Raw genomic sequence first — 10,147 nt, forward strand, 5'->3', positions numbered from 1 at the left:
TGGGATTCTGATCAACCTTCCGATTGACGAGAAAAGAGAAAGCTATTTAATTGGTTGGTCAGTATATGGACTAGCTTGGAGATACCAGAAGAGTGGAGGAAGATTAGAATATGCCCAATTCTGAAACCGGGTAAGGACCCGGGATCATTGGTAACTATAGACCTATATGTCTACTCCCGGTTCTACTTAAAGCTTTGGAAAATCAGATCAAACTGTCGTTGGAGGAATTTATTGATGAAAATTATATATTACCATCTAGGTCATATGCATTCAGAAAAAAATACTCAACATCTCAGTGTATCAACGACCTAATAAATACAGTGTATACACTTAAACAGTCTGGTCTCCAAGTAGTGGCAGCTTGCCTAGATATTGAGAAAGCTTACGATAAAACAGATATTACACTACTCTGTGGAAAACTGGATCGAATAGGAATCAACCCCCATATTACAAGTTGGATAGGAAAATATTTGATGAACAGATCCTTGATAATAGGCAGACAATCAGTGCAATCCAATAATGGATTGGCTCAGGGTAGTACCCTCTCACCCACATTGTTCAACATTTTTACAGTGGAGCTACACGCCATCAATTCGGAAAACTGCATAGTGTACCAATTTGCGGATGATTTTTTTATAATCTGTTTTGACAGTACTTTTGACAAGGCGAAAGAACTGCTCAGGGAGAATTTGGTGAGATTCAATGAATTGTGTAGTGACCATAAGCTCTCGTTTAACTCCAGCAAATCAAACTCCATACACTTTAATAACCGGCCGGGGAATTTGGATATTTCTATAAACTCACAGACCATTCCGCAAGTTGATTCAATACGATATCTGGGGAGGATTGTTTCGACTAATAACTCCCCCATGAAACATGTAAATCAAGTTGTTGGGAAGGTTAGATACTCATGTAAATTTCTGGAACTTGTCAATAACTGCAGAACGGGTATTGATCCACAAAGGGCATTACAACTATACAGGGCATATGCACGCCCGGTTTTGGAATATGCAGTTTCGTCCTTTTCGAATCTATCGAAAAAAGCATCAAACAAAATTGGAACGTATGTGAATGGTGTGCTAAGAAGATGTTTGGGTCTTATAAGATCAACTCCAATTAATGTAATTTATCATATGGCTGCGGAACTACTACCACCTCTTATAGATTCCAACTTAGTACGGCAAAGGAAGTGGCGAAAGCGATAACTTACGATCTCCCATTAGCCGAATCATTATTGAACTCGGAGGGTATAATCAATACGAGTGTCTCACGTATATTCCATCGGTATGATGGGATATTTAAGGATATGGGCAGGTGTGAACGGATTGCAAAATCATGTCCTGAACTGATGCTGTTTCCGGACTTCTTCAAAGAGGTTGCATCATCGAAGAAAGAGGTGGGCAGTGAGGTTATTGGAAAATTATACCTTGAAAAGGTAAACCCACTTAAGGGCGAAGGTTATGAGATTATATTTACCGATGGCTCTGTAAGTCAAGATAGGACAGGATTTGCATATCATGTGCCAAGAATGGATCTTACGGTCTCATTTGCTACCGATAAAAAACTTTCGTCAATGTCTGCGGAACTACTGGCCATTGATAGAGCTCTAGATTTTGCAGTGGAAAACAACTTTGGGTCGGTGGCGATTATGACGGACTCAAAAGCGGGTATCCTTGCATTGGAAAACCCGTCCCATCCGAATTATATCGTAAATGCTATAAGGAATAAAATACGTGTATCTAACATTGATAGAGTGGAAATCCACTATATACCAGGTCATACATGTATCACCGGAAACATTAAAGCGGATAAAGCTGCAGGTGAGGCCTGCAGATCGGCTCCACATTCACCAGTGTCATGGCCACTGCCTGACGCAATATGCCATATTGAATCTATATTCTGGAGGGAATGGCAGGATGAATATGACCTCAAAAGATCTGCGAAAGGAGTCAACTATGGTAGATTGTTTCCTACCACTCATCGTGAACCATGGTTCAAGAAGATTGCCTATGATCCACGGAAGGTGAAGTCAAATAAATTAAGAATGGCGAACAGACTTTTGACAGGTCATGCCTTTTGTAATTACACGATGGCAAAGATGAACATCTGTACATCAGACAAATGTGAGAAATGTAATGTTACGGAGGACGTTTCCCATATAATTTTTATATCTGCCCCCATTTTAATGATATTAGATCGAAATATTCCCGCATTCTTGCTCATTCAGATTTGAACAGTTTTATTGAGGTAGAAGGCATAGAGGCTATTTTCACCATAACGGATTTTATCGAGGAGGCTAAATTATCTCTCTGAATGAATTTTCTGTCCGAGTATTTTTAAAATCATCAATTCATATTCATTTCACATCATATAACTCATCGCATTTCATTGAAATTATCCATGGTACCCTGCGGTTGATTCAACCAGAATTAGTGTTGGCTTTTTGTTTTTTAACACGGCCAAATAAATCTTTAGCAGTGGTGTATATCTATCGCTGTTGCTGAAGTAACTTAAATCATCAAACAAACAAACAAACAAACAATTGTTTTAAAAGCTTTCGGCAAATCTGGCATGATGGAATAATAATGTAAAGCAATTCTACAAAAACAACAAAAGTTGTATATTTATGTCAAAAAGTGTATATGTTTCCAGAATAACCTTTTTATTATATACAGTAAATAACGAAAATCCCACATGCCTAAAATTTCTCCACATAAAACAAATTTAATATATGTGTACATCTCCTTGTAGAGTTCTATAAATCGACTTTCGAATAATCGAATAATCTACTGTTTTGTTCCAAAAAAGTCGATAATTCGACAACGTCTGTGAGAAAAGTCGAAAAATCGACTTTGGAAATAAAAGTCGAAGAAAAAGTCGGAAAAAATCGAAAATAGTTGAAAAGTCGGAAAAAGTCGAAAATAGTCGGAAAAAGTAACAAATAGTCAAAAAGTCGGAAAAAATCGAAAAAAAAACCGAAAATAGTCGGAAAAAGTTGAAAATATGCGAAAAAGGTCGGAAAAAGTCGAAAAGTCTAAAATAGTCGAAAAGTAAAAAAAAAAACAAAATAGTAAAACAGAAAAAATCAAAAAATAGTCGAAAATTCGAAAAAAATAAAATAAGTGAAAAAAATAAAAAAAAGTCGGAAAAAATCGAAAATAGTCGGAAAAATAGTCGAAAAATCGAAAATAGTCAAAAAGTCGGACAAAGTCGAAAATAGTCAAAAAGTCGGAAAAGTCTAAAAGTAGGAAAAAGTCTAAAAGTCGATTATTTATAAAATACGAAGTTGAAGAGTCTAAAAGTCGACTTTTAACTAACTGAAAATATCGAAAAATCGACTTTGCAATCGACTTTAACTAAATGCTTAAGTCAAAAAGTCGACTTTTACCTAAATGCAAAAAGTCGACTTTTGGTTTCAACTATAGAACCCTAGTATACAGCTCTACGCTGTGATAGAAATAATACATCAGTAGTGCCAGTCGAATGACCGATCAAATGATTGTTGTTAACCTTCTTTAAATAAAATAACAATCAGCTGTTGAATTGACTTCACCTTATAAGCAAAGTAAATTAATAAAGTAGCATCACTTGAACAGCTGACTATTTTTTTTAACTATAGTTTCTATAGAAAAATAAAATTAGTTGTCAAAGTTTGTTTTGAAAATTGTTAACAATGCTATTTGTTAAAACTTGTGAAAAGTTGAAAAAATGAATTAAAAGTGGTTTTAAAGTAGTTTAAAAGTGTTATAAATTGTATAATATATAATAATATAATTAAATCCTTAATATTTTCAACTTAAAAGTAATATATTATATTTATGTTTTGTTCACTTTGTTGTTAAAAGAAATTTTCTTAAATTTTATTTTGACACATTCTTGGATTATTCCAAAAACAAAATACATGTGTTTGTTGTAGATGTTGTTGTACAACGAGAGATATCGCTACTTTCAAAGTAAATTTATAAAGTAGCGACACGAGTTGTTGTACAACAAACGTCTACAAAAACCACAGGCAATTTGTTTTTGTTCGAAATACTTACTTGTCAAAATTTGTTTACAAAAATGAACCAATAATTAATGGAAAATATGGCATTATTGTTGTACTTTCTAAAAATATGTTGTTATTTATATTAAAAGTCACAGAGTTTTCTTTATTTTTTAAAAATTTGAACATTTTTAAAAATATTATACACTTAAAATACACTTTTTCACATTAAATACAACAAATTACTCAGAAATTTGTACAAAAGCAAGCGTTAAAATGAAAACAAATATGTCAACATAAACACTTTTGTCAAGTAAATCCACAAATAGCAAGTTAAAAAAAATAGTCAGCTGTTCAAATGAGTCTACTTTATAAATTTACTTTGGCTACTTTATTAATTTACTTTGCTTATAAGTGCACCCTGGCAACTTTCTTTAAAAAAATACAGTCAGCTGTTGAATTGACATCACCTTATTATTGCATCATGTTTGTAGCCAAAGTAAATTCAGCTTTCCTATTTATAATGTTTGTTTTGAAAAAATAAGTAAATAAAAATGAATAACGATTTAAGTGATAAAGTTGGTGCTGCGAAAAATGCTTTAATGTCGGCTCTGGGCGATAATGCTCAGAAATATTTATCTAATATGAAGCTTTGGTTCAGACATAAATGGTCTAAAGAACAGTTCGATTATGAATCTCGAAAATTTTTATCGCCAGACAAAATGCACTTGCACAATCAATTTTTTATTGCAATACTTAATAAAATAGATGCTTTTCAAATGCCGCAGGAACCAAGCCCTATAAGTGGCAGTCTCTCAGTAGGAGTTTCTGGTGCAACATTGGGTACGAATAATAGTGGGAGCCGTAAAGCCAAGCGAAAAAAAAGTTCTCGAGTATCTAGTGATAGAGTTACATTTGAACCGTATGATTTCTTGGATTTTATTATGGAAGACACAATGAAATTAATACGACCGGCAACAGGAACGGAAGCAAATGTCCAGATTCTGCCAACCCAACGATATTGTGTTCAAGAATTATTTTTACCGGATGCTGGATTTATTTTAGGCCGTTTTCTTATTGGAGCATGGGAATCTGGTCTAGTTAATGTGGAAGATAATGTTGCAGAATACGTTGCAATGGCAGTGCAAGTACTACTTAAAAATCTTATATCAGCAGTCATTATGAAAAAAGAACATTATAAAGTAACTGGAGAAGGCTCATTCTACTATGATGTTGGAGCATCACTAAAAGATCCGTCAGTGCGCAATACTGTTACACGCCAAAAACAAGATGACGGGCCTTTAGAGCTAGATAAAGAAATAACATCACCTAATTTTATGCGTAGATCTAATGATGACGTTACTTTTCTCTCCGCCTGTGAAGAAATGTAATTATATAGGAATTTTTTAAGAACTTTTAACTTTTTAATCAGTTGAAATCTATTTCCTTTTCAGAAATCCCAAAAATACGAAGGAAATTACTCTTACAGATTGCCAGAGAGCATTTTCAGATCGCAATTTAATACCTTCACATTCAGTTTATGCAATAAATATGGAAAGATTAACACAAATGATGCATTAAAATATATATTTATTCATCAATTTATTAAAAATAAAACAAAATATTGACAACATTAGTTAAATGTAATTAATATAACGGTGTTTAGTGTTTATAACTTTGAAAAGACTGGCTTTTCCCCTTTAGTCAATTGGGCTGCAGCAGCTTGAGCGAAGTCTTCGGATTGTAGATATAATTTGTTCATTTCACGCTAATAGGAATATTCATTAAAAATAGAATACGAGAAATAAATTAAACGTTTTTACATATATACATATGTATGTATTTATGTCATGTATATTTTCTTATACATACATACAGTGCAAGCAATAGAGAAACAGAAACAAGAAAAAACTTTTAGCTTTGAAAAAATAATAGATACAAATATTGGGCCTAAAGACTTGGGGTCACATTTGGATTAATAAAATAAATAAATATTATTATGATTTAGGTATGTAACAAAATATTTTTTTTCTTTTATTTACAAATACAAATTTACAAATATAAATGTATTTTTGCTTTTGTTTTTTGCTTAGTTTAAATGAGTAAATGGAACCTGACAGCAGAATTGAGAGTGTCACTTTTATGAAAACACATAAAATAAGTATTAACATAACTTATAACATTGTTTTTTTTTTAATGATTTACGATTCGAATAAGTTTTAGGCCATTGATAGATATCGAAAACTTATCGATGTTTAGAACAATTTTATAAAAAGTCCAATAAGAATCGAAAATTTAAGACAAATCATAATGCGATTGGGAGTTCAGAATTTGAGATTAAAACTGTATTTAAAATAGTTTTTATTTCTAAATAATTTCAAATTATAGTTTTATACGCGATTTTAAGACTTTCCTAAAAGTATATAATAAAATATGTTGTTTCTATTATATTTTCCAATGGCTATTTCATGTATATCCAAACAAAATTTTACTGAACAGCAGAGGATAGTACATAGCTTCAACTGAAATGTAAACCAACGTATCATCAAAAAAAAAAAAAAAATACTTTTTGAATGATTTACAAGATGAAAATAAATCTCTTTACAAAATTTTATGAGTTTACCCAAAAAATAACGATTTTAAAACCAAAATAACGTATCATCAGAACATTTTCATTTAGAAAAAAAAGTATCATCACAATTATTTAAGAAATTTGAACAAAGCATAATAACACCGATATTTCTCATTTTAAACACCAAACTATAATAATAGAGATTATTTGTAGAAAATTTCAGCCTTCTAGTTCCTCCCGTAAGGAATTTTTTTCTTAATACTATGAAAAATTATTATTGAAAAATAATATTTTTCTTCTGAAATTGATCTCTTTCGTGTTTTACACATAAATATAAAATAATGTTTTTTATCTTAAATAATTTTATAACGTTTTTTCTTCTCCTGTAAATCTATAAAAAGTGATGATTCGTTATTTAACTTTTCATTTGACGATGTACATTTATGTTGAGATATATATTTCATTAGGAATATTGACCATTACTATATTGTTTTTCAGGAAATACTTTTTCCACTGACAATTTTCTTGTTTCTATTTTTTCGGTACTGTTAATATGTACAAACTTACAATGTGATCTAAACCCTTTTGATTAGGACGGCTTTGTGAGTAGACAACGTTTTGTTTAGTAGCCTGTACAGCGATCGGACTCTTCTCTGCAATGCTTTCAGCTAAAGCTAGGGCGCCGTTAACTAATGAATCTTTGTCAGGGAAAACTTTACTGATTAATCCACAATTGAAAGCCTCTGAACTCTCAAAACGACGTCCAGTGTAACATAATTCCCGGGCCAATGATTGGCTTCCAACTGCTTTAGGGAATCGTTGTAAAGTGCCAACATCGGCTGCCATGCCAATTTCAACTTCTTTTACAGAGAAAAAAGCATCTTGAGAGCAGTAACGAATATCTGCCGCTGTAATCATATCAATACCAGCCCCAATGCAAGCAGAGTGTATTGCAGATATGACGGGCTTAGGACAATTTTCTAACGAACTTATGGAATCCTGATACAATTTTATAAGACGTTCCAGATAAATTCCTTTCCGAGCAACATCCTCAATCTCTGAGAGATCTTGGCCCAATTTTAACATGTCAGTCAAATCAATACCTAAGAAGAAATACCTTTAGTAAAATATTTTAGTTATCAAAAACCTCTATCTTTAAAAAACTAGTTTACAGGAGAACAAACCAAATTTTTTCGCTAATTCTAAATATTTTTTCCTTATATCGTTCATTTCCCACAAATTCAAAATTCCGGTTTTTAAACCGGGTACTAGAAAATATGTATCTTATTAAAGAACATATTTAATATAGTTTTGTTAATTTTTAAAAATGTACATATCAACCGGAATAGTGAGAAAAAGATAAAACAATTCCATTTTATTTTAGTGCTTTACGATTGTGTGTATTTTGCATTACGATCCTAACTACTAAAATGTGGTCGATAAATTTGATAATTTTAGATTAAGTTCAGATGAGAATCATATTTAAACCTTCTTTATATGTGGAAAATTCTCTTTTTATTTTAGATTTTAGGGTTCAAAAAATTATTAAATTTTTTAAAGTACAAATTTTTTATAGATTATTCGACACGATTAATTAGTACATTAATTTACAATCATTAACTAAAAAAATATATGCATTTACGTTTGATATATAAAAAATTATAAGGATTTTAAATTATTTATGTACAATTGCATTTTTAAAATTGCATTAAATCCAAAATGGTTATATAGTTTTTGCTGTATACCTCATTAATAGCAACCTAAGAGTATGGATATACTTTAATTAATTTTGATTAGCGGGAAGGGTGTGCTTCATTAGTTTTCTTGGAAGAAAAAACACTGCACACGAGTAATGCAAATATTTTTTAAATTATCTAATTCCTGCGTATTTAAAATTATCTACTTCTTCATTTGGGAATTTAAATGAGTTTCAAACGCATTTTTCCTCTGAAATACTAATTTTATATAAATAAAATATAGCATTTTTCATAGAAGTATAAACAATTAATATTAAAAAAGGTTCCTGTACCAAACTATATGAAGTTTTGCATTAATAACACTGTTTTATTAGACAATAATAAATATTGAAATAATTTTAGTAAAAATAATGAATAAAGCTTATAAAAAAATTGCTTTTTCAGTTGACACCAAGTTCTCATTGAATACGGTTGACATTAACACTCTCTCGCTTGCTTTTATAAACTTAAATAAAACATAAAAACTTGTGTTTTGATTTTCTCATACAGTTAAACTTGCCTTCTATTTATTTTGTTTTTACTTTTGCAAATTTTGTATATCATTCGGATATAAATTGTGTTAAACATGTCGTCCTCCTCGGGTCTGTCAAATTGAAATTTCTTACATCATACACTTAATATTATCAAAGGAGTTATATTTTACCAACCCTGAAATATTTAAAGGAGGATGAAATTGTTGATGGTTTAAAAGATCAAGGAGTCGTTGAATGCAAAAAAAATAACAAAATTCATTGATAAAGTCACTAAATTGGCTTCCTAATTTAAGCACATTTGGGCTACGGGAACTGGTCTTAAAATCTTTCCTATGTATGATGTATATTAAGTTAAAGAAAAAACAAGTACAAACCTGCAGTAAAATGTTTTCCAGCCGCAGAGATGACAATCGCTCTACAATCGGGATTCGAACTTAAACTTTCAAAGCAGTCTTTGATTTCGCTATATAAAAATATGGGTAAAGGGTTGCATATAAATTTAATAATGTATCTAAATATATTTACATCCACATTTCTTTGTTGATAGCATTATAACGCTGAGGTCTATTCAATTCAACGTGAAAAACAAATGGTTTTGGAGTCGTAACGGCCAGAGTCTTGAAAGATGGAATATTTGTAATACTTTCCGGCAACATTTTTGTAGACATCATCCGAGCATTGTTATTTGCTGTAAATAGATTAAACTGATAACTTGAAAGATATTTTTGATTAAAACTTATTATCTTCAAAATTAAAAAATCTGAACTTTGTACCGGTACCATCTTTGGTACAATGTATATTACTTCAGCTATTAACTTACTCACTATATTCCGATATGGAAATGCAGCTGGTTTTACAATAGTTCTCAAAAACATTACTTATGAGGTATCTGTGGCTTGAATAACTAAAAATAAAAATTTAATAAACTGATTATTTATAAATTATTAAATCCTATTTATTGTGGAACGTATTATATGGACTGCTGTAGAATACGGATTTTAAAGTTATTCCGAATTTAAACAAGGTCGTATTTTTAATTCTGCAGACATGCCAGACTTGTGTAACGATAAAATGTTGAACTTTAGCTCTGCAGTTACACCTACAAGTTTATCACACAACTGATTGTCAAAATTCATTTGAAATTGTTTCTTTTAAAATTGCTACAAGCGTACGTCAACGAAAATATTAATATATTCTAAAATTTTAATGAGAAATAAAATTTTATTAACATATCTTAAAAAAAAATAAAACCACTCAATATGGCTGAGTGCAGTAAATGCAAAACAACAATACCTGTTGAAACTGGAATAGATAAATGGGAGTATGTAATAAAATTTATCACATTTGTAGTAATTTAGGC

General features: G+C 30.9%; 2 protein-coding genes across 5 annotated transcripts; one reads left to right on the forward strand and one right to left on the reverse strand.

The window, feature by feature from the left end:
- The first annotated feature begins 4,447 nt into the window (after positions 1-4,447).
- Positions 4,448-5,618, forward strand: LOC111685733 (transcriptional adapter 1-like). 2 transcript variants are annotated; one of them, XM_046946174.1, is made up of 2 exons: positions 4,448-5,372; positions 5,418-5,618. In XM_046946174.1, exons 1-2 carry the CDS (start codon positions 4,540-4,542, stop codon positions 5,419-5,421), a joined length of 837 nt encoding a protein of 278 aa, XP_046802130.1. In that variant the 5' UTR covers positions 4,448-4,539; the 3' UTR covers positions 5,422-5,618. The 2 variants fall into 2 exon arrangements, with proteins under 2 accessions (XP_046802130.1, XP_023303778.1); XM_023448010.2 differs by having other exon boundaries at positions 4,451-5,372; positions 5,440-5,618.
- Positions 5,559-9,807, reverse strand: LOC111685734 (delta(3,5)-Delta(2,4)-dienoyl-CoA isomerase, mitochondrial). 3 transcript variants are annotated; one of them, XM_046946175.1, is made up of 5 exons: positions 9,612-9,807; positions 9,313-9,491; positions 9,162-9,250; positions 7,125-7,660; positions 5,559-5,753 (listed from the first exon to the last, which is right to left on the reverse strand). In XM_046946175.1, exons 1-5 carry the CDS (start codon positions 9,660-9,662, stop codon positions 5,655-5,657), a joined length of 954 nt encoding a protein of 317 aa, XP_046802131.1. In that variant the 5' UTR covers positions 9,663-9,807; the 3' UTR covers positions 5,559-5,654. The 3 variants fall into 3 exon arrangements, with proteins under 3 accessions (XP_046802131.1, XP_023303779.1, XP_046802132.1); XM_023448011.2 differs by having other exon boundaries at positions 9,313-9,475; positions 9,608-9,804; XM_046946176.1 differs by having other exon boundaries at positions 9,313-9,475; positions 9,612-9,766.
- Between the last annotated feature and the right edge of the window lie 340 nt (positions 9,808-10,147).

This window comes from Lucilia cuprina, chromosome 3 (assembly GCF_022045245.1).
Source record: "Lucilia cuprina isolate Lc7/37 chromosome 3, ASM2204524v1, whole genome shotgun sequence".
Classification (NCBI taxonomy): domain Eukaryota; kingdom Metazoa; phylum Arthropoda; class Insecta; order Diptera; family Calliphoridae; genus Lucilia; species Lucilia cuprina.